This window comes from Oenanthe melanoleuca, chromosome 11 (genome assembly GCF_029582105.1).
Source record: "Oenanthe melanoleuca isolate GR-GAL-2019-014 chromosome 11, OMel1.0, whole genome shotgun sequence".
Taxonomy (NCBI): Eukaryota; Metazoa; Chordata; class Aves; order Passeriformes; family Muscicapidae; genus Oenanthe; species Oenanthe melanoleuca.
This window is the reverse complement of record NC_079345.1, coordinates 7027915-7051930: the sequence shown is the minus strand read 5'-3', so window position 1 is coordinate 7051930 and position 24016 is coordinate 7027915. Positions and strand designations below refer to the sequence as shown.

The window sequence follows — 24016 nt, the reverse complement described above, 5'->3', positions numbered from 1 at the left end:
GGGGCAAGGCAGGTTGAGAAATGGCAGGGTTTCTCATAGTGGGATTTCTCGGGATTATGTTCTGCACTCAGTTCCTTCAGAGGTGTTTTTTGTCTGTCTCCCTTGGATCTTTTCTCTCAAAGGACCCCTGACAATCAGCCTCTGCTGATTCTTACTCCTCAATTGTCTGTCTTTTTTCTGCTGCATGCAAAGAGCTGCTGCTTCTGACCTCTGCTTGGAGTGGGCAGAATATTGCCCAACCTCTCTCCGTGTGTGTTTTCATCTCCAGGAATGGGTTACATGTGCTCATAGGTGGATCTGCCCCCACAGTGGGTTCTCCTGTGCTCTCCTCCTCAGCCACTTTGTTCTTTGTGGCTTAGAAAACAAAGCCTTTGGCAAGTGAAGGAGGTGCCTGCCCTTCCTGGGGGAGGGCCAGCTGGCCTGCATTTGATTATGGCAGTGCCTTCTCATCCCTCCCCATTGTCCTTGCTGCTGTAGGAATGCCAGCCTTTTTGCGCTCCATCCCGTGAGCAAGTGTTGCTGCTCTGGGGCCCAGAGAGGGGCTGGGGCCCTTCTTCCCATCGCTCTCGCCTCTCTGCACATCTCCATGCACCTTTCCCTGCAAGTCGCAATCGCCCCATCCCAGCTCCAGCAACAGACGGACACAGCAAACCCTCTTGTAAGTACCAAGTGTGCGGCGTCCCTGCTGACGTGTGAGCTGTATTGATATTGTTTGGAAACAATGTAGAGAAGGCTTTTCACTCGGTTGCTTGTGCGTGTCTGTGTGCATCCAGCATGAATCAGAGTGCTTTGTGTGCGGCTTTTGTGCTCTCAGAGCCCCGTGGGCTGTGGGCATCTTTGCATGGTCCCTCTGAATCCCAGGGCTGTGTGTCTGTAGTAGAGCAGTGCCTGTCCCTCTTTCTCTTTATTAGAAATTATTGCATGATCATTTCAGTGCATTCATTTAACTGCAACTAGAAGTTGCTGTAGGGCTGGTTGCTGCAGACTGGATGTATGTGCAGGGCAGGTGGTACCAGGACTTCAGTCAAATGCTATGAACAGCACAAGAGGGGGTTGCTCTCCTGGGCTGTTCCAAGGTTTGCTGGGTTCCTGTCCCCCAGGTGGCTGAGACCTGCTGGGACAGCACTCCCAGCTTCCAGAGATGGATCTGATCTTAGATTTGTCATCAGAAATCCAGAGTATGCTAAATAAGTTGCCTTCCACAAATGTTATCTCTGACTTGTCCCCAAAAGGTTCAGGAGGGAGACCTGCTGATACCTTGTTTTCTGCTGTGTTTCATTTTTTTTTATGTACCAGATACAATTTTTGCAGATGATAGTTTTGAGGGGAGAATGTCCCTTCCAGGTGATAAATTATTGATGTTTCTTTTTTCTTAGCCTTTGATGAAAAAAAGGAAGGTTGTAAATGCTGATCTGTGGGAAGCTGGAAGGATCCTGGTGTCTGCAACCTAAAAGTGTGATTTTTCTGTAGCAGGTTGTTTGGCACAGTTTGAGAAGTAATTTTACTGTAAGGGTGCTATGATTCCCTGCTCTGGGAATGTGCTTGGAGAAGTGCAGAGTAGAACTTAGCACCAAAGTGGGGAAAAAAAACATTTGATGTGTCCTTACTGTAGTGTACTTACCATAAACAGAGAACATGGGTCCCTGTGCTGTGATGCTGCCAGCAGTTCTGCACAGGTCAGAACATGGTTTTGCCCCCCCGCACCTTGGAGCAAATGAGATTTTGCTGTGGTTTCTAATAAACTCTCTAGAACTTAACATGCACTGTTCTCTTTCTTCCTCTGTGCTTTGCTTTTCTAGGATGGTCTGCACAACATTCCTAAATAACAGTTTTCCTCTTGTTACTGATGCAAGTTCTCAGGATGATGAAAGGACATCCAAAAGGCACAGGAGAGGAATATTTACTGTGCTGTTTTAGGGCAAGCCACTGTTGTCTGGCTTCAGCATTGTCTGACAGCAGATGTCTTATTTCTCTTTCTCTCTCCTTCCTCAGTTATGCCTGTAAAGTCGTGCCCCTAGACAGACATCTCGTCTGATTTGTTCTCTTATTTCAGGGGTGTCCTTTTTCATGCACTGCCTGAAGCAGCTGGGGGAATGAGCCTCGAGGAAAATCGATCCTCTGGCAGAGTTCATGCAAGGTTAATGCGTGAAATCTCTCCCCTCTCCTTCGTGCCAGGTTTTTGCTGGAGAAATCTTCTTGTAAGGTTAAAAAGCATCTAGTGTTTACTTTCCTATCAAAGTGTATTCAGGCGTTAGAAAGTTTCTGCTTTGCCTTGGAGATAGCCCTCTTGCAAAAACAAGAAGTCCTGAACACTTAAATCTGATCTGCTACAGATCAAATTTTTCTGTCTTGCAAAATTAGTGATTTGGAAACTGTTCTGTCTTATGAATTCTTCAGTAAATCGCTACTAGCCCTACTGGTGCTTGAGTTATTTTCTCCTGTGTTTCACCAATGACTGTATTGTCAAATGGGCAGCACAGCAGTGCCTGTAGCCCTGGCAAGCTCTGTGGCAGGAGGTAAAAGCTAAATAGTAGTTAGCACCAGCACTCAGTGCTCCTTTCTGGTTGCACAACATAGGTGTGAGACTCATTTGTCCCTCAGTGTTACAGGGCAGCAGCACTGAATTAATTAGGTTTTTGTCATGTGCTAAATCCAAGCACAATTTGCAGTTGAAGGTGAGAGGTTCTTGGGTTAAGACGCTTTTGAACACCTGTCCCAGCACCTCAGGCAATGCTTTGGTGCAGTGTGAGCTCTGTGATGTGTTTATGACATGTGCAGAGAGGCAGAGCCTTGATCCCTCTGAGGTCCTTCTCCCTCCTACTGTTCTGGCCAAATTCTCCCCCTAGGTGGAGGACACAGCAGGAGGAAGAGGCTGGGGGAGCCAGCCAATGTGTAGCATATGTTGGGATGTGTAGGGTATTTGCCCCTCATGTGCCTTCCCTGATCCGAGGAGTGCCAGCATGTTCTGCCACTGCATGTATGCAGGGGGCAATACCTGACATGCTGAAACATGCTGTCAGAGCACCTCTGTGTAAAAATTCCTCCGTGTCCTTGGCTGCCATGAGCATAAATTATAAAGCATAGTTATCTGAAAGATTTGTGCCTCTGTCAGGTGGGTTCAAGTCTCCTGCAGGATCACAGCACTGGGAGCCAGTCGTTTGTGGCAGGGAAACAGCATTTCCACCCAGCAGGTTTAGGGATTTCCCAGCTCACATTGCAGCTGAGGTGCGAGGGGAATGTGTTATGCTTGAGTTGTGAGATTTGATGCCAGCAGAGATCTATCTCCCTTTAGCTGGGCTCAGCCTTGTGCGTGTGTGCAGTTTGAAGCTTGGATACTTTTTTTCCCTCTGATCTTGGGGTAGAAGCTGCACAGGATGACAGCTTTTCTGAATTTGTGTACTGGCATCCATCTGGATGCTCAGATCCTCCTGGAAACTGGAATTCCCTTTGGTCATGGGAGTTAAATAGATCTGTTCAAGCAATCTGGTCATGAAGCTCCCCTCAGTGTACAGATGGAACCGAAGCTCACAATGCCTCAATCTGCATATCAAAGCCCTGGACATATGGACAGGGTTCTCCCAAGCACCCGTGGCTCCTCTGGCTGCTCTGCAAAGCTTTTTACCCTCCAAGTACATGTTGGTTTGCTCTTGAAACAGGGAGCTGTTTCCAGCAATCAGTTCCCCTGGGGAGGAGAGACCCAGTAAATGTGCTGGGTGTCTAGATTCAGTTTCAGTTCCACATCTGCTGGGGCAGAAGCACCCAAAGTGCAGTGCAGAGAGATCCCAATACATCATGCAATAGTTAAGCAGAGTTTGGCTCAGTTTGTCACAAGGGAAAGGATGTGAAGACTACATAGAAAGCAGCCATTTCCCCATGCAGGCCCAAGGGCATACTGGAGGTTTTGCAATCCCCAGCAGGGAGCATGGAGCACAGAACCTCATTAAAAGGGAGCCAGTACAGGGCAGAGGAGAGAGACCACAGTCCAGGCTGTCCATACTTGCCTGTGGGGTGCATTATGCATTACAGTGGGGTATTTGAACAGCATGATGATGTGACTGTTGGGACAGATGTAAAAGCAAAGCATGCAAAAAACCTCTGGAGGTGACATTAGTCTCTGAATGGGGTAATTTTGTTGCTGTTGTGCAAGTTGCCAGCTCCAGCTTTGGTGACTCACACATCTCACTGTTGCTTGATCTTGAGCTTGGCTGGTAACATGAGGCTCTTGGCTCACAGATGCACAAAGCTGCTGAAAAAATGGGCAGTGCCTCAAATGAAGAGACTGGTTTACAGCAAAGGCAAACATTGAAGTTTCTGGTTTTACTGGGAGCAAACTTTGCCCCTGGTTCTCTGGACTAGGCAGCTTTTCAACGTTGAGAAAATCCCTATGATGAGAGAGAAAGGCAGGGGGATAATAATCAGTGCAGAATCTACCCAAAGCTGCAGTCATGAGAGACTCTGGAGCTTTGAGGAAAGGAAATCTGACACTTTCTGCCCAGCTACCTATGAAATGATTTTATACATACAGAGATACACATGTAAATATACATGTGAATGTCATATACACCTACGTGTGTTTCTGTACATAGATATATGGTGAAACTGGCACGGGCTGCTCTTGTGGAATTTCAGAGTTGCTCTGAAACAGGGGTTATTGTAGCTGCTTGTGATTCATCAGGTGAATCACCCTGTTTCTAATGGACACCCCTAGGTGCTGCCTGGCAGTGGCAGCAGTTAGAGAAAAGAAGGACAAGCCTCCGTCCTGCACGACAGCTCCAGCACAACAAGCCACATTTGCCCTTTGGGTCCTCGTGCTGTCGTCAAGAGAGCAGAAATCATGTGCAATCTTATTTTAGCCAATTATATTCTCCTGTAATTACGCTCTCCTGGACTTGTCATGCCTGGCTGCCCGGAGGGCAAATGAAGGGATTTTTGAGCTCTGTTCAAGAGTGCTGCTGCAAAAGGATGTCCAAGCACGTTGCTCTAATGAGCAGCCTTTGATGGTACATGGACTGTGGCATGCCCAGACCAACCCTGACAGGTGCTGCTTCCCTGACCCCGTGCTTTTTTTTCCTTCCCTGCTATGGGTATCTCCTTTCTTATGCTTAAATCCAAGGAGTTTCTAGTTGTCTCTCATCCTTTGCCCCTCCCACAGTGTTTGTACAGCAGCTGGCACTTGGTAACTGGCAGAAATGCAAATACAGGATTTAAAGTTTATTTTCCTTAGCAGCTAGTTTTAGGCAAACTAAAGACTTCAGTTCTCTCTTGGAGGAGGGGAGGCTCTCTGAGCTACACAGCAGCTCAGAAATGGTTTAGCTCTTCATTTCAAGAGCATGAATCCTTTTCTCAGTCTTTAAAGCTGAGCTTATACCAGCTACATCCCATGTAGGACAGTTTTGATTAGTTTGGTGCTGCTAATGAATTACAGGCAGGGCTGCAAATGCAGTTTGGAAAAGATGGGGTAGGAGAGTAACAGCGAACCTCTGCATAGAGAGGGGATTACTCCTAACTTGGTGGCTTTGCTGAAATGCTTGTGCTCTGAAATTACATAGTTTTTTGTGTCCAAGTGTAGCTGCCTGCACATGGAGCCACAGATCTTGGTAGAAGTGAGCAGGAGCTTTGGCTCTTAGAGATGTGGAAAAAGCACAATGTCTAGGAGGGATCAGTGTTTCCTCCATAGCTCTTATATGCTGGGTAGTGGTTTCCTTTGCATTTTGCTTTAATTTGGGGACAGCTGGGATATTTTCTCTCCCTGTTTTTTGCACTGTTAAAGGGTATCTGGCTTGTGCCCAGTCAGGGTGTTCTGTGCACACTTCAGTAGCTTTCATGTGAAGCGCAGCCCCTTCCCCCTCTGGCTTGTCTCTGGTTACCAGGGCCCCCCAATCTGGTATTTAGGCTAGCAGCATTTGCTTGTGAATGACTAGAGCTGAGATGATGCACTGAAGCAGTGGCCCTGCCTCAGTCTGACTGTACAGCACAGAGCTGGGCACAGCCAGGGTATGGACTCCCTCTGGACACATGGGAAGGTAGGATGAAATCTGCTTTTAACCAGCAGATAGACTTGCTGAGGCAACATCTGCAGATCCTGAAGTCTTGCTCTTTTCCTGCTCCTTTCTTCATGGATGCTGTTAGTATTGTTATGTGGAAGCCTGAGGAAAGCCTAAAGCTGATCCAAGTGAGTGGTGAGCTGACCACTTTCTGCTGAAGATGCTTGGTCTGAGTTAAGCTTGTAACCATTTGCCAGCTGACAGTTCTTGTGGTAAGTAAGGTAAGCCTGAGTAATTTTGCTTTCAATGTATTTTGATGTAAAATAGCTTTTTAAATCATGGTCCTTCAGAACTGTCAGCATATAAGGCAGTCTCCAGCCATGGGTCCCTGCTAACACTGCGTGCAGCGGCCTGTGACAAGGGACATATCAGTCTTGTGAGCAGGGGTCACTTCTCAAATCAACCTAAAGGGGCTTTAGAGAGAATAAGCCCTAATGAGTATCTGTAATGACGGTAGCATTTTTTTGCAAGAGAGCTGCATTTACTTTGGAATGGTGTTCTGGTGAGTCCCTGTCACTCTTTATTCCTGTGCTGGAAGTGCTGCAATTGGTGTCTGAGCTCTGCAGGTTTCAGTACCAAGGTTGTGGGTGGCCAGCAGAGCAGTGCAGCTGCAGGACTCAGAGCCTGTGTGACAGCCTGCACAGCTGTTGGGAAGTGCTTTGTTTAGCTCACAGCAGTATCTGCGATGCTTTTAATTTTTCTGTTTGCACCAGTTTTGTCTCCTTTGCTGCCTCATTTTGTTCTTAAAGCTCACAACTGAAGTTAAGGGCACTTAAAATGAGCACAGTGGTGGTGAGAGGAGGTCTGGTTAAACTGGGGGCTGTGCAGTTGTTTCTTGCCATAGAGACCTACAGTCAGTTGTGCCTCACTGAGAAAGAGCAGAGTAGAGCACAGCCTGTTTCTTTCTTTGCTGTCCTTGGCAGTGTTCTCAGATGTTGTACTGCTTCCCCCTCTCTGAGCTGTAGAGAGCAAGGGAGGTGGGGGCTTCCAGTCCTGGGACATTGCTACAGAAGAGTGAGAAACTTGGTCTGTCTTGTTGCTGCGTCATCATACCCAGAAGCACGATTCCACCCCTGCCTTTATTGTTGCTTCTACCAGGGCCAGTCTTGACTTTTCATCACCCCGTCTCAGTTGCACTGTGCAGTCACTTGAGATTCTGAAGGAAACCTTCTCACAGCAGAGTTAGTCACCCACCCAGGTGCATTTTTCTTCTGCAGAAAGTTGATCTGCCTGTTTCTGCCAATTTAGACACTCGGTTTCCTATTTGTCAGGAAAAATACAGTTACAATCATCATCTTCCCACAGGAAGGGGGAAAGAGGTTTGGACAAGGCAGGCCCTCTGAAATTGCCCCTTCAGGGATATGTCTGAGATGCACAGTGTCTGCTCCCTGTTTTGGCTACCCAGAAGGTGTCTTAGAGGTCACTTAACCTTGAGTATGCAAGGAATCTGATAGGTTTGTGATAGATTTGGGTTGGGGAGGTGTAATTTCTGGGTGGTGCTCAGATGAGGATCCAGAACCCCTGGAAGGCTTTCAGTGCTGGCAGTGTGCCCTGAGCCAGGGCTGAGCAACTTCTCTGGGCCTGTGTTTGCAGATGGTACTTGAGTGGTGCCAAACTTGACAGACTCCAGGAGCTCCTGTCCTCAATGTGCTGCAAGCCTTGTCCATGGTGAAATGATCAGAGATCAGCAGAGGGTGATGGGCTTGAGAGTTGCACCACAATCCAGTGAAGTCCCTGGCCTTTCCTTACAGCATGGCAGGTCCCTGAGAGCCCAAACCTCTCCTGGGCAGCCTGGCAGGACCAACCTGTTACTGATGCCTATTGCAGGATAGGTCAGTCCTGCATATGCAGGAAGCACGTTTGTCTTTAATCCTGTAATTGAGAGTTTCAGTAACAACGTGCCTGTAAAGATCAAAAGCTGAGGTCTTCCAGGCTCCTTCCTGCCTGATTTCAGACATGGTTGGGAAGATTTCAGCTTCCCTGTGCACAGGTGCCTACTTTTACCTGAGCAACTCTTGCAGCTCTTCAGGGAAGCTGTAGGGCTGCCTGCTCCTTAAAAGCCCCTCCTCTAGAGGGCCATATTCTGGCTTGGCTGAGTGTTATTTGCAACTTTACTGGGGAGACAGATGACAGCAATACCCCGCCTGTATAAGCATGGGGACACACTTGGTCCCTGAAGAGGATTGTCATTTATGTGCTAAAAGGAAGAGTTGAAGCGGATGATGTGACTGGAGAGAGCCTTGGTGGTCACTTAGCATGTTACCAAGCAAAGCTGCAGGATGTGGAGGGCTGCTCCATTGTGCAGGGAACAAAGCTGAGCTTTTTGCTGGCTGGTGATGGAAGGAAATGCCATCAAGACTGAGAGTCATTTCAGTAATTTCTGAGTAGCCCTGGAGTCCTTGCCAAGAACAGAGACCATATGAAGATGAGAGGTGCTGGGGCTGTTGTCCTGTGTGCTTTGCAGCACAGATGCCTTCTCACAGTAATCACATGCAGATCTGCAGATTTTCCAAGAAAAAATAATTTCTTTCTCCCATCTGTGTGTGGAAGTGAGTACCCCCACCTTAGATAAGGCCTTCACAGGGCATCTGCCTTCCTGACTGGTAACTGTAAAGTCCAGGCAGGCCTGCTGGATCTCCCTCTCCTGCACATTGCTCTCAGCACCCTTTTTGACAGCCCCATGGGCCTTTAGAGCTCAGCTTTTCCCATCACTGAGCAAAAGGCAGCCAGCATGCAGCCTTCAGTGAGGATCACCCATTGACCTCTACAGCCAGAGAGGTGAGATGTGCCCTTTCTTGGCCCAGACGGATGGCCAGCCCTTGCTCTGAGCAGAGCTGCAGGGGGCTGGTGTTGGTTTTTGGACAGCTGGAGGGGCAGCTCAAAAACCCCCAGCAGAATGGGCCATCTGTCACTGCTGTGCAGATCTGCTGGGCTCCCCTGCCATTGGGGATTCACCTCACCTTGAAATGCTTCCACCTCCAGGGAATAGAAGAACCTCTGCATGGAGGATAAATGCAGATTCCCACCAGAATCTGACATGTCTTCTGCCTCTGCACAGGCCTCCTGGCTGCCAGCAGTGGGCAAGCCTAGATCATAAAGCCTGGATCAAGAGAGAGGCAGGTCAGGGGCCTGTTGCTGCTCTAGGCAGGGTGATGGGAGGAAAGGGGGCTGCTGCTCTTTGGATTGTCCTGTGCTGCAGTTGTGTGGTGCTGAGAAGCACTTTCCCTGAGCAGCTGCTGGTGTTTCTGAAACAGCTCCTTGCTCTGCATAGTAATGGGGCTGGCTGCACGCACGCCATGCAGCTGCAGCTCAAAAGAGAATGTGCATGGCTGTGGGAGCTCCTGTGGTATCTGTCCCTAGAGTGACTCTGCTCAGGCTGCAGGCTGTGCTGGCATTCAGCTGTCCCAGAAACAGCAGTGTTTGGCTGTCACAGCCATCCCCATCCAGGGACTGAGCATCATGTGAATGAAATACCTTCTGCCCTGCCTGTCTCTGTCACCAACAGAGAGTGAGCCTGGCACCTGATCCATTTGACCGCCATGTCCCTGATGGGGGTGCAACGTCTGCATAAAGCTTTGGCAGATTTTCTTAATGTCTAAAGCTGCATAAAAGTAAGTGATTTAAGCTCTCTGAGTGAAGGTTGCTACAGTGAGGCTGCTGAGGAAATGGAAAGTGGAAAAGCCAGTCACTTTGTTTGTGGAACTAAGCATGAGTGTTGTTTCTCTGCAGGTACTGACAGGTCAAATGCTAGAGGTGGTCTGGCTCACTTCAGGGCAGCCAGTGGTGTTTCTGCACATCCACTGATGTTGGGCAGTTGGCAGAAGATGCAGGCAGCCCTGTCCAGGGTGTTTTCCTCACCTTGTGTATCTGATTTCAGCAAATAACCCTGTGTGTTCACTGCTGAGCATTTAAGTTCCCTGGCCAGGCCTACAGCAGCTGGTCACATCTTATTTAGTCTATCATTAAATCTTACCATCTTTACTTTATAGAGAAAATGGTGGTTTATGAGACTAAATCAGATGTTTGCCTTTCTTCTGCTTTTGATTGATGACAGGTCTTGGTGCTGAGCCCCATTCTTTCCATGGTGATAAGGAATCTTATCCCACCCACTCTGCCCTTGTATTTGTCCCACTGGACCGCATTTTGTCCCACTTCTCTTGGTTGACTGATAAAGCAGAACTGTTTTAGCAAGGCCAGCATATGCACCACTGCTAGAGTTAAGCCCCATGAAGCTGCTTCCAGCATTCCTGGAGTATTAGAAATAAACTGCTGAGCTCAGTATTTGATTAACCAGCGCAAGCATGTAGTGCAGTGACAAGCAGAGCCAGGCAGGCATGCAGGACATAGCACACCACACAAGCTGCAAGCAGTTACAGAAAATGCACAAGCTGCATGGTCTCAGATTCCTCCTTGCTGCAAGCATGGGTCTGAGCATTTGGGGTGATCCACAGAGCCCAGCTGTGGCTTTTATGTGCTATCAGCTCCAGGAAAACAGTGTAGGGAACAGCTGTTGGAGCTGCCCCATTGCCTGCAGCTTACTGGTGCCCCTTGACCTTGTCCTGCTTGACAGTGGTGAAAGTGACTGGGTGAAGGAGGAGGGAGATTTCCAGGTTTTATACTGAGCAGGTCCACACTGAGGTGTGAATTCCTGCAGTCTTAGCAGCAACTTTTCCTGGGCTCCCCTGCCTGGAGAGGACAAATGTGCCCAGCAGCGTGGGTGCCAGCTCACAGGGTCCTGGCAGGGAGGTGGGGCTGTGGCAGAGCAGCCAGCACAGCTGAAGCCCTTTGCATAAGGGGCTGTTTGTTTTGCTGTATTGTTAAGCCCCATTGACAATAGCAGTCCCCCCCACTCTCCACACTCAAGGAACTGTGGTGGCCAGACACTGATGCTTTCTCCTGTCTTCAGGCACCAAATTAGGATTATTCTTCACTGAGTCCCTCTGACTGGCCGTTGGTTTTTGTTCTCCCTCTGCAGGCATATGAGTGGGCCTTGGAAGGGATGCGACACCTTGCCTGTATCAGCATGGAGGACTGCAGCTCCACCGAGCACTGTGCAGATGTAATCAAGTGCCTGGAGAGTTACAAGGGGCAGCACCCAGACATCAGTGCTGCCCGATTCCAGGAGATGAAGGAGCTGGCTTGTGAGCTGAAGAGTGACAAGGGGCTCAAGCAGTGGAAATTTGCATGGTCTAAATGCCAGGAGACTAAGCTGGTTTTTGAAAAGAAACTCGAAGCAGCCTTGAGAACAAGGAAGTCTCTGCTGTCAGACCGCAGCCCAGTTGTCGGGGAGCAGCCCCAGGCTGGCAGTGAGACTGGCCCTCTGTCCCACCGGAGGCACTCTGAGGGGGCCACCTCCAGGTCCAACTGGGACAGGACTCAGAGCACATCCCATGGCTACAGCAGAAGCAACAGCTCTCAGGAGTGGACTAAGGAGAAAGTTCCCTCGCCCTCCCTGAGCTGCCCTGGTGATTTCAGTGCTGGGGAAGTGTTTGTCTGCCAAGCTGCTCTCAGCCCTGGTCCTCACTCAGGCAGAATTCCTTTCACCAGCAGGGCTTGTAAGTCTCCAACACTGCCTGAAGAAAAGCCAAACCTGGAGAGCATATTAGAAACCCCAGAGTTGAAGCAGTCTTCTACATCCACTCCAGTCCCTGGGAAGCTGCCTCCCAGGAGGGTCCTCCGGAAGGCCCAGAGCTTTGACCTTCCTTGTGGTGAGAGCCTGTGGTCGAGCTGCCAGAGGAGCGAGCCGGCCAGATACGGCAACACTGGAGTCTTCATTAAGGGGCTGGAGGTGAGCAGCACTGAGCTGGTGGACAGGACGTTCGCTCTGCGGCAACCAGCTGTGAGCAGCTGGGCTGCAGACTGCCTGCTGGAGGGACAGAGGGGCTGCCTCTCCAGGTCAGAAGCCAAGAGCTGGGGCAGGTAAGTGGCTGTGACATTTGGTGTTCCATTTCTCAGGGTGGTGAATATGCAGCCAGCAGAGATTAGAGGAGCTCTGTAGTACTGGTTACTTTGGTGCTGGTTACATGGCAGATAGATGGAGATGTAGCTCCAGCTTCTCTGCATGTCCCTACATAATCTGGCACCTTCCTTGGTGGGGAGACAGAGAAATGGAATTTGTGTCTCATCTCTCTCAGTATGATTCCTCTAGGAGAGGGAGTCCCTGAACATTGCTAGCATTGGAGGATGAGGGATTACAAAAACAGTATTGAGGGACCTAACAAAGCCAGGGGTGCAGGTGCAGTGGGAGAGCAGAAGCACAGGGCATCATCCCCCATGCTTTTGGGAGTGCTGTACCCAGACTGGTAGGGAGGCACTTCCAGCACCTTGTGACATCAGCTTCACAGGCAAGAGGATGTTTGTATTTGTGCTCTGGGGCTGAAATCTCTGGGTGTCCAATAGCTGGCATTTATGCTCTTTTCCTTCTCTGTCGTTAAAAATCTAAACTTAACTTTGTTGTCCTACTACAGTATGTGCCTATGCTTTGGAGAGCCCAGGGATATGACCTATTCTTGACGAGGGGTCTCCAGGCAGGTCTTTCAGTTGTTCTCACTAGAGAAGATTAAAATAAAATTTAAAAATCAATGGCAGAGATGTGAAAAGAGTGCTGGATGCTGGGGGACCATGGTTACTACTCTTGAGTGAAATGGCTGGAGACAGTGAAATCTTCCAAAAAGAGGGCTCTGATGATATCCCTGGGATACCAAGAAAAGCTCATGGCAGGGAATGTGCACCAGCTTTGCTTCTCAAGGGAGCAATGCAGCAAGCCTCTCATGTTCGTGGGTGCTGAGATAGTCCTACTGCTCTGTTCTCTGAACAGCCAGAGGAGTTGACTTGAGAGAAAACTGAAAGGCAGGGACACATTGGAGTAGTAATATTTGGTGCTACACTGCCTCACAGTGGAAACCTTGAGTACCTAGGAGGCATCCAATGAGATGTGCGAGAGCAACCTGTGCTAGGAACTGCTGTTCATTGATCAAGTGTTAGGACACTCCAGTTTCACTCTCTCACTTTTACTAGGATAAGCCCAACAACACCTAGGTCTAGAGCTATTGTTCTCCCAGGGTTAGCATTGCTTCCCACAGTCTTCAGTCAGCAGGCTGACTCCTCACAGAAGTTACTGTGACTTCTGCTGTGGCTGTTGTTCCAGGAGAGCAGCCCATTGTGTCCAGAGCAGGGGCTGGCTGGACCCAGGGCTGCATGTCCTGCTGAGTTTGAGTCAGGATCACAGCGAGCCTTGGGCTCTCCCTTCCTGAATCCTTAGAACCGCAGAATATCCCAAGCTGAAAAAGAGACCCAAAACAATAATTGATCCAACTTCTGACTGCATTGGACTATCCCAAAAATCACAGTCTGTGCTTGAGAGCCTTGTCCAAATGCTTCTTGAGCTCTGACAGGCTTGGTGCCATGGGGTGCCTGTTTCAGTGCCTAACCATCCTCTCTCTGGGTGAAGGACTTTTTCCTAATAGCCTCAGCCTCAACCTCCCCTGACCCAGCTTTATGCTGTTCACTTGAGTCCTGTCAGAGCTGTCATGGACAGTTGTGTATCTGAGCTTGGACTGTGCTAAGGATCATCTCATTTCTGTGTTGGGTGTCAGAGAGAGCTTCTGTAGGGCTAGTCCAGTGCTTTGCAGGCCCTCTGGCTGCTGAAGCCCTGCTGCAGCCTGGGTCCCTTCAAGGCTGAGTGTTTCCCGTTGCAGCAAACTGCGGCACATCATCGATGAGATGGTGACCACGGAGCGGGAGTACGTGCGGTCACTTCGCTACATCATCGACAGCTACTTCCCTGAGATGGAGCGCCTCGACCTGCCCCAGGACCTGCGGGGGAAGCGCAGCGTCATCTTTGGGAACCTGGAGAAGCTCTATGACTTCCACAGCCAATACTTCCTTCGAGAGCTTGAGAGCTGCTGCAACCACCCACTGAGGGTCAGCCACTGCTTCCTGCGACACGTAAGGCATCAGTCCCTTGTCCTCAGGGTTGGGCGCTTGCAGACACGAGCTTGTTTCTGTTGTGCTTTGCTACCAAGAGACACTGCCAGGGAAATAAAATATCTGCTCCTTGAAGCCCATCTGTTTCTTCAGGGACATCCCTTATCTGTGTTCTGTCTGTGATGTCAGTGAGAATGACCAGAGTGAGCAGAGAGGTACTGACCAACTCTGGGTGATAAGGGCTGCTGTGCAGAAGCACAAGGACACAGGTCTTAAGGTCAGCTGCTCCTTGCATTTTGCTGCTACCTGCTGTGAATGGTACCTGGTAACTCTTGGGGTATGGAAGGGGCTAGGAGAGCAGAACAATGAGTCAAAAAGTCCCAGCTGCTCTAGGAGTAGGAAGATGAGAGCATTCCCTGTCTCTTAATGACCTTGAAACAAAGTTATTCCTGATATCAGAGCAGGCTCTGGTGCAGCCTGAGAGAAGCAGGAGTGCTAGAGTAACCTACCAGGGTTGTGGCTGTCACAATGTTCTGGGTGCATGGATCTCACATGAGGACGGATCTCTTCTGCAGAAAGACCAGTTTGGAATGTATGCACTGTATAGCAAGAACAAGCCGAAGTCAGACTCGCTGCTGGCCAGCCATGGGAATACCTTCTTTAAGGTAAGTTCCACTGCCTATATCAGGATTGCTCAGTGTGTTTGGTCACAGATCTGTTTAAGCAAAGCTAACTTACGTGCCTAAGGCAGTCTCAGTGCTCCCTCTGCTTCCCCGACACAACTCTCTGCACAGCTGTATAGAAGGGACAGGGCAGAGGTGCAGTGAGAGCTTGGGAAAGGAACCCAGCACACAGCAGCATTGGTCCTGTGGCCTTTCATTTCCCCAAGAGTCAGTGCTTGCCTAGTGCCACAGGGTGCTCCTTAGTGAAGCTGCTGCCTTCACTCTGCTGCATTTCTCAGTTCAAGCAGGTGCAGCTGGGGGATAAGATGGACCTGGCCTCCTATCTGCTGAAACCCATCCAGCGGATGAGCAAATATGCCCTGCTCCTGAAGGACCTGATCAAAGAGTGCAGCGAGGCACAAGAGCAGGAGCTGAGCCATCTCCGTGCTGCTGAGGAGATGGTGAAGTTTCAGCTCCGGCATGGAAATGACCTGCTGGCCATGGATGCCATCCGTGACTGTGATGTATGTTCCAGTGCCTTCTCCTGCCCGGGGGAACAGAGCCACACTTATTCCCCTTCTCTGACTTAGGGTCTTTGGATTGTGAGCCTCCCCTCAGGTTCCCCCGGTGGTCAGAGTACTGTCTGCCAGTACGGCATAGCAGAACTGCTGAGGCATGGGGCAAGGAAACAGTGGGGCCTGGAGGTCTCCTTGATTTCCTAGAACAGACAGCCTGGGTTCTGCTACCTTAGCTGGGTGAGCTGCTTATCATAAACTGCTCCCTGGTGCTTACCAGTGATGGGAGGCAGCCTGGCAGCCCTTGCAGATGGCATCTTCCAGGCTGCTTTGGACCGTTCATCTCTTGAGCTGGTGAAAAGAGGGTCAGGTAGATTGCAAGAAAGAATTCAAACTGATACTGATGCTAGGAGTAGGGCAGAATCTTCTAGGTGGGACTTGGAGAAGCATGCAAAGTGCAGCACTGAGAAAGGAGAAACCCCAGGGCTCAGGGTGGAGTAGGATCAGTCTGGGTCAGGAAGAACTGAGGAGCTGGCCTTCTGACCAAGTTGGGCTCCTGGCAGTGGATGGAACTCATTTCCTCTCCAAGAGAAAACTGGCTGCTGCCTGCAGTTGGCACCCCAGAGGTTTGTCACAGATCTGCACAGGGTGACAGAAGAGGGTCATTTGTGGCTTGTGCCTGGGAGAAACGTCCAGCTCTCCCCTGAGCTTAGAGCCAGTTGTTTCAGCCTGATGTGGTCCCCAGCAATGCCATGCAGCTGGACTTTTTCAACAGCCCCCTTAAGATGTCAGCTGCCACTTCTTCACCACCTGGGCTACAGCCTTATGTTATGGGAGTGTGTTCTCCAAGTCCAGGTCTAGGGCTGCCTGGGTCATGCTGGTGGAGCTTTATGAGGATGTCCTCTGTGTCCAGGTAAATCTGAAGGAGCAGGGGCAGCTGGTGCGGCAGGACGAGTTCACCATCTGGCTGGGCCGCAGGAAGTGCCAGCGACACGTCTTCCTCTTTGAGGACCTCATCCTCTTCAGCAAGCCCAAGAGGATCGAGGGTGGCTTTGATGTGTATATCTACAAGCGCTCCTTCAAGGTAAGGACAGCCCTGCAGCTCCCTCTTGTGTGAGAGGTATCCATGGCTGGTTTCCCCATGGCACATGCTTCTGAAATGAGAAGCAGGAGCATCTTCAAAGCCTCCTCCAAACCATGCAGTGAAGCCAGAAGGGAATACTTCACTCATTGATGCCTAGGCCCTCTCTACTGTGAGATGTGGGGCCAGCATTTTCTGAGTGTCATGGATTATGGGGGAAAGGCAGAGTGTACATGGCACAGAAGTGGTGCTAATTCTGGATGAAGCACTGGGAATTGCCTGAGCTGTCTGTGCTCAGCTGTGTCCAGGACTACCTGCTGCTTTCCACACTCTCAGGCTCCTTCTTGTTAGGTCTACCAAGCTGGGGATAGCTCTAGCACGAGGCTGAAGCAGTTTACTCCTTTTGCTCCTGGTGCAGTCTGGTTTATGCTTTTCTTTTCCTTACAGACTGCAGACATTGGTCTGACAGAGAACTCCGGAGACAGCGGCCTGCGCTTTGAGATCTGGTTCCGAAGGCGGAAGTCCAGTGACACTTACATCCTCCAGGCCAGCTCAGCTGAGACTAAGCAGGCCTGGACCGGTGACATTGCCAAGATCCTGTGGCAGCAGGCAGCCCGCAATAAAGGTGTGATTCCTTCCTGGAATTCCTTCTGTGCCGCAAAAGGTGCGGGAGCCCTGTTCAGCTCATGCTGTCCTGAGTAGGTTTGGATCCTGTTACCAGGCAGCTCTGTGCAGCAAGCAGCTGTGTGCCAGCATGCAGCCTCAGGAGCATGTGCTGGGCTTGGCTGGGCATGTCCCTTCCCTGCTCCTCATCCCCAGGGAACTCGACTGGTCCAAGCTCTGTATAACTGTAGACAGTCACCTGTTCTCCATGACAGAAAGAAAAGATCCATGCTCAGGGTTCCTGTCCTGTGAGCACAGGCTGTTCCCCTGAGAGACTTGCTGGTCTCCCTGTGATCTAGGCCACTACTGGAGCTCACTACTGAATCATGCTGACCAAGTCCCTCCCCACAGGCTTCCCGCTTGGCAGGACTCTAGTAGGTGGCATGGCACTGAGCTGCTTGGCCGAAGTAGGGCATGACTGCTTGTTCCTGGAGACTCCACAGCGCTGGGGAGGGGAGCAAGGGGAGAAGAGATCTAATCTCAGCAGTTCAGAAACAGCCCAGCCCAGGAGTGCTCTAACCTGTGGCTGAATAATGTCTGCAGGGCGGATTGGGCCTCATAATGTGGCTGTGGGTCTCTTCCTCTCCAGAAATCCGTATGCAGGAGATGGTTTCCATGGGTGTGGGTAACAAGCCGTTCCTGGATATCAAACCCAGTGAGGCAGCTATTAATGACCGTGCTATTGATTACATCATGAAAGGCAGAGGTAGGTGCCAGCTGTGCCTTCCCCCTTGATCCATGTGAATAAGGCAGGACTGGTTCTCAGGGGGGTTTTTTTTTATGTTTTCTGGCAGGTGCCAGGACCAGAGCCTCAATTGCAGTGTCTCTGTTTGACCATTCCAATCCCTTCAAGAGGACACAGACTCAGCTCTCCACCAACAGCACCCCCACTGCCTACACCCCTTCCTCCTCCTCCTCCCTGCTGGGCCCCCTCAACCTCCACATGTACCTGGACCAGGCTCTGCTGCCAGGAGTCCTGGCCCCCAGACGCCCCTTTGACATCAGCACTTGCATCGAGGAAGATGAGCTGGAGCACGAGACGAGCAGCCAGCCCTCAATGAGTATGTACAGCCCTCTGCTCTGCAGTACCTGGGGTGTGTGGGCTCATCTCTGCAACTTGTTTTGTGCTCTGTGGTCAGACCAGGCTTACTGGGGTTGTGGCAGTCCCTGTTTCCTGTCCAGAACAGGGCATGAGGGCCCTGCCCTTCCATGCCAGCTCTGTCTCAGGTTCCATGAGAGGAGTTAGCTCAAATACAGGGGTTATAAGGCTGAGCTGCAGCCATACCCATGGCAGGCTTGGTGCTGTGTACTAGTGATTTGTGGGGATTTGTCTTGGGGATTTGTGTCCCTGCCCCTGTGTTGTGAAGTGCTCTGTCCCTTGCCCTCACCAGTCTGGCCTTGTGATGACCCTTTGCCTTCCCCTGTGTGAATTTCATTGGCCAGCCCATACCAATCAGGAGTATCATTATAACTGTACTTCTTTGCATTGATTTGTTGTCTGTGGCCTTAAAGAGGCCCAGACAGGAAGGTGGCTGATCTGTGAGCTTGTGTGGCCAGTGCCTTTGCAGACAGGTATGTTATCAAATGTGTGTGGCATGGGTTATATGCAGCCCAAAGTCATGGTTGACAGAGTGACCTTCCTCTCTTTCCCCAGCAACAGAGAGTTCAGAGTCCTCGCACTGCATGTCAGCCACTGGCTCCAGTGGCTCCGACAGTGGCTGTGTCTCCAGCGTCCCACAGGAAAGCTTCTGTGAAGACATGGGCTCGCCTCCCTACATGCCTGTAGGCCCACAGCACATCTCTGCCATGGAGGGCAGGCCCAGGTTCACAAACAGCCAGTACATTTCTGCAGTAAGTGCAAGCAGCCAAAACACTCTCTTCACTTTGCCTGCTTCTGCAACTGCCTCCCCAGTTCAAGCCACTGCCTCTCATAGGGGGGCTGAAGATGCTGCTTTTGGGCTCGGGGTGACTGTGGGGAAATGACATTCTGCCTTGCACAGACTCTCCCCCTCTGAGGAGCGCAAGAGCCCCTCTGGTGCAGGAGCCACCCCTGTGGTGGCCAAGATCCCTGAGGAGATGAGCTGGAAAGGACCTGCAGTGCTGGAGGCTGCACAAGGAGGAGATGCTGCACAAACAGGAGCTATAGTGCTGCCATGGGCTGGGGTGCATATATAACCTCCTGGAATGGCTGGAGGTCTGCTGCAGCTGCTGCCAAGCTCCTTTCCTGGGAGGTTTGGGCCATTTTTGGGGAATTATTAGATGGAGCATTGGGAGCCTGTTGCTCTGAGATGTTGGTGTGTTCCTGCGAGTTCTCAGCTGCTTCACTTCCCACTAGATCCTGTCCTGATGCTGTTGTCCTCTAACCCTGTACTAACACTGGCTTCTCTCTTCTGCAGAAAGCAGGCCAGGTCACCATAAGCCCCTCAAGAATAGTGTGAGCCCCTCGGCCCCGCCTCAGGAAGTGGAGTTGTTGTAAGTAGCCCCTGCAGGGGATTTTCCAGCAGTTCTGAGTGCTGGTCAGGTTTGTCAGTAGCTCTGAGTCAGGGGAACCTCACCCTCAGCTCCTCTGTGAGTTTTCCCCATACATTCCTGACTGGTGTCTGAGGCTCTGATTCATCTGGTTACAAAAGAGCAGCTCCCATGGAGCCACACTCTGAATAGCTGGTCTGATGCTTTCTGCCTTGCAGAAGCAAAACAGCCAAAATCACATTCAGGTTGTAGAGGCTTAACCACCTCCTAAGTGTTCAGATGAGCTGCTTTCCTCTGAATGCTGCCCACCTGTCTAACCACTAATCTATTTCTTGTGGCTGTTTGCCAAAATCCTACTCTTAGTCCCTCTGAACTGCCTTGGAAAATCACAGTGTTCTCCCCAAGGTGGATTATCCCATAGTTTCCTTTGAACCTCCAAAGGAATCGGTACTTCACCAGGCAGGGGAACCTGCTAGGTTATGGTCAGGATGTCCTAAGGGAGCTGCTGGATGTTGCTCCTGTACTCAGTGATTTTGGGAGTATGCCTTGTCTGCGAGGAAGTCACTGTTGAGCCAAGAAGGGTGAGCCCTGACAGGATTTGCAGCCAAGCAGGGCTCCTGCTCGTGGCTGGCAGCCCTCAATATGTAATGTCAGGACCCACTCAAACCACCCTGCTCCTGGCTCAGCCTTTTCCTCTCTGCCCTTAGGGCTAAGCCTCCCTTTTCAGAGGGAGCAGAGGGTACAAGCATGAGAGAGGCAGGATTAGGGCTTGAATGGTCAAGGCACAGGGTGGTGAATGGCTTGTAGATTTGGCAGTGTGGGGTGTGACACCATGCAGGTGGAGGAGTTCAGAACCAGTCAGGGTTCAGATTTAAGATCCTGAGCTGCTTCTGGAGGGTCATAGATGAGACTTCTGAAGTGGCCATAGGAGCAGTAGGGGCAGCAGCACATAGGCCTTTGGGTGAGTCCTGAGACACACAGGCAGATCTCCACTTGGGGGAAGAGCTGTGCTTCTCCTGCAAGGCTCTTCCACTAAAAACATTTTTTCCCCACCAAAATTTACCTCTGACAAACAGTGGATTTCAAGTGTTTTGTGAAGTCACTGCTGGCCAGGACAGAGGGACCTGTGGGATCCTGCCACATCCCGGGAGTGCAGCTGGTCTAACCCATTGCACGGTGCTGTGTTCCAGGTTTGATTGCCATTTCAAACTCACTGAAGACCCCAGGCCTCTGACCAGCAGAAGGAGACAGTCTTCATCCATGAAGATATGTTTTGTCCATTATCAGGCTCTTTCAAACAGCCCAAAACCTGGCCTCTGCCTGAGGCGAAGTCCCAGGAAGGCTTCTGTCAACTAAATGTAATAGCTTTGGTGTTGGATGGGACCTTGGGCGTTTAAAACTCGTTAGCCCTATATTTATAAGTAATAAGTAACATAGCAGTTTGGAAAAAAAAAAAAAAAGTATTATTTTTAAAGATATGAGTTGTACAGATTTTTATTACAAGTGATTCTGTTATTATTTGTTGTGTAAGCTGCACATTTTATAAAGTTTTTGGAAGGGCATGAAGAGAAATTGAGGTATTTAAAAAAAGTAGTATAACTTTCTGTTTCAGGGTTATATTGACCTGAAGCTCAAGATTTAATGTCCTTCCTTATGTTCTAAATATGTCTATTATAGCAATAATTTATTTCCTTGGCTTAACACTTTCATTCTAATAAAAGCAATTTCATTGTTATGAATTGTTTCTTCAGATGGTTCTTCCAGTGCCTTGGTGCTGAGCTAATCTCTCTCATAGCCATCTGTCAGCCTCTGCCACTCTGCCTGTGCCACCTCTGCTCTAAGTGACTGCCAGCTCCACCTGTAAATCCTCAGTGCATTCCCCAGAGAAGGGGGAGATGCCCAGGCAGAGACTCCCCTGATGCCAGACAAGTGAGGGACTTTGGAGCAGCCAGCAGAGGTGTCAGCAGGAGTGAGGAAGAGGGAGCTCTCTGGTGGAGCTCAGGAGGCACCAGCATTCCTGGCTCTGATTTTAGCCTCTTGCCCCCTGTAGCTGCTGTCCCAGTGCAAGTCTCTTTCTCACCCTGCTGGCTTAGGTTCCTGTGGCTTAGTTCAGGCTCCATTGGCTTTGTCCTGGCTGTGCCCCTGGTTTTGGAGTGACAGGGACTGGCTCCTTGCTTCACCTCTGACTCAGCCCCTCTTCTGGTACTTCAGTCCCACTGTCATGGCTTGTTTGAGGAGCTTTGGATGGTGCTGGCATTCGAGACCAACAGGTTTTGAGTGTAATGGGTTGATTATAAAGCTGAACCTTAAGTGCATGTTGTTTGAAGTTTCACAGTGTAACTGGAGGATAAATGAGCCCTGTGTTCTAAGGTGGCTTTTTCATGAGTAATATCCAAGGTCACGCTGTGGCTGTGACACCCTCCCTCTGTTTTTGAAAATTAGCATTTTTGAAACAGTAGTTACTTGGCTGCCAAGTTCCTGTTTAATTGTGGTTTATGCAGGGCTGTAAATCAGGCTCCTGCAGGTGTGAGAGAAGTGCCACATTTGGCCTGAGGAAGAAGATGGAGTAGTAATTTATTTAACTGCAGTTTTCTCCCCTTGGCAGACTGGGGTGCTACACCCCACAGCCACCCTGGAGGCAGTGTTCCTTCAAGTTTGGAAATTCCTGTACTGTATATAAAACACTTGTTTATTTTTAATAAGCTGGATGTTTTTAAACCTTGTTCTTTTTTCAGACAGCAAAGAAAATACAGTCTGACATCTTTGTACAAAGTTGTGTGGGAAGCAGTTATACAGGGAATATTTTACAAGTTACTATTTTGAGATAATTGCTGGGTTAATGCAAGGGTTTGGGGCTGTCAAGACAGCAGTAGCTCAAGTCACAAGAGGGAGAGAACTTACTAATGCAACAAAAGGAACATGAAACTTCTGGAATTTCTCAGTTTCAAAGGTTTCTAAATTGCTGGAAAAAACTTTAGTATTGTTTACCTGACACTCGTTTTTTCAGGGTTTGATTGATTTGTCTAATAAAGGTTATTTTCTTTATATGAATCTTACTTGCATTGTGTCATGATTTCAGCATGGGAACCTGGGCTGCAGAAAGAGAAAAAAATGTTTGGTTTTATTGGCATAAGTAGAAATCTTTCCATTGCCAACCTTGAGTTCTGCAGCATCTGAGCTGCATGTCAGGAATATCAGACAATACATTTTTGAGAGGTTGCAACCAAAATAAATGAGCTCCTAAACCAGAGGTGTTTCCCTAAAATCTTTGTCAGAATTGGAATTTTCAGTACTTTTTCCAGCTATTGACTTTCTACAAGTTAAGTGACATTGTCTCTCCTTTTTTTCTCCCTCTTTAACTAACTGGAATAGATAAAGTCTGATACTGAAAAGAAGGAATCCCACTCCATTCTGTGACACTCATGACACACATGGAAAATTCATGGCATTTTCCATAGAGAATCCCCTGAAGAGGGTAGATGGGTTCAGTGGAATGTTAGGAAATCCTCCCTTCCCAGGAAAAACACCATTATCTCTGCTAGTAATGGACATTGTGCTTGGCCCTACCCAGTTTGTACTGCCCACAATTCCCATTCAGGTGTTAGAATTACAAAATCCTGGAATGGATTGGAAGAAACCTTAACGACCATCTCATTCAACCTCACTGCAGTGGGCAGTGACACCTTCCACTAGCCCAGGTCACTCCAAGCCCTGTCCAGCCTGGCCTTGGACACTTGCAGGAATGGGGAATGCAGAATTCTAATCTGGTGGGATGTGGAATATTCACAGGACACTGGTGTTTTAAGCCATCTCAATTTCTTATGATTGGTAAATTTTATAGACTGTGCTTGTGAAGGGAGAGTGTTCTCCAAGCTCCCTGGGTTCTCCTGATCGCTGCAGTTTTGGAAACATTTTTCAACCTTAGAGCAGGGACACCAGCAGAGGGGGCAGATGGAGTATTTTTCAGCTGGACTAATCTGACTGCTGATCCTGCCCTAAAAAAAAAAACACCACAAAAATCTGAAGAGAGGTGCAATTTTCCTTTTTGTTAAAGATGTGCAGACATTGCACAAATCTGTGTTCACAGACTGTTTTGGGTTGAAAAGGGCTTTAAAAATCACCTTGTTCCAAGCCCCTGCCATGGACAGGGACACCTTACAATAGATGAGGTTGTTCCAAGCCCAGTCCAGCCTGGCCTTGAACAATTCCAGGGATGGGGAATGCAAGAGTTCTAGTTCAGTGGGATGTGTCCCTGGCCACACCTCAACAGGTCCATGGTAAATGTGATCGTGCACCATTTGTTAATGCAGTAATGCACTACTGAGTTTTGCTGATCCTCCTCTCCCAGGCTTTGGAGAAGGAATATCTTTAAACACTGCCTAGAAAGAAAAAAAATAATAATGTTAAATGCAAAACGTTAACATTTGATGTTAGAAATATCAAGCGTAACATTTTTGAGACAATTCCATTTAAAAAAAATTGGAAATCAAAAGAAACTGAGTTTAGATAAAACTTGGAGGAAATGCAGATACTAGTGTTTGAAAAATAGACATTTTATCCAGCCAGGATGTACAGACTCACCCTTCACTGACACAAGACAAAATTACACTGTAATTGAAATTAAAAATACTTGTAGCTGTATAGCAAAATGAACCT

The 24016-nt window shown here is 49.3% G+C and overlaps 1 protein-coding gene across 4 annotated transcripts in view; it reads left to right on the top strand.

Moving 5' to 3' along the window:
- Positions 1 to 22411, top strand: part of PLEKHG4 (pleckstrin homology and RhoGEF domain containing G4) — an 85572-nt gene extending 63161 nt beyond the window's left edge. The window contains exons 14-23 of one of the 4 annotated variants that reach the window (XM_056500670.1): positions 11020 to 11963; positions 13742 to 13991; positions 14546 to 14635; positions 14932 to 15156; positions 16061 to 16231; positions 16676 to 16853; positions 17481 to 17597; positions 17686 to 17952; positions 18546 to 18742; positions 20551 to 22411. In XM_056500670.1, the coding sequence (XP_056356645.1) occupies positions 11020 to 11963; positions 13742 to 13991; positions 14546 to 14635; positions 14932 to 15156; positions 16061 to 16231; positions 16676 to 16853; positions 17481 to 17597; positions 17686 to 17952; positions 18546 to 18742; positions 20551 to 20556 (2445 nt within the window). In that variant the 3' untranslated portion in view covers positions 20557 to 22411. Of the gene's footprint in view, positions 1 to 11019; positions 11964 to 13741; positions 13992 to 14545; positions 14636 to 14931; positions 15157 to 16060; positions 16232 to 16675; positions 16893 to 17480; positions 17598 to 17685; positions 17953 to 18545; positions 18743 to 19287; positions 19367 to 20550 lie in introns of those variants that run through there. The other 3 variants (XM_056500668.1, XM_056500669.1, XM_056500667.1) reach the window with 3 other exon arrangements.
- The last annotated feature ends 1605 nt before the right edge of the window (positions 22412 to 24016 follow it).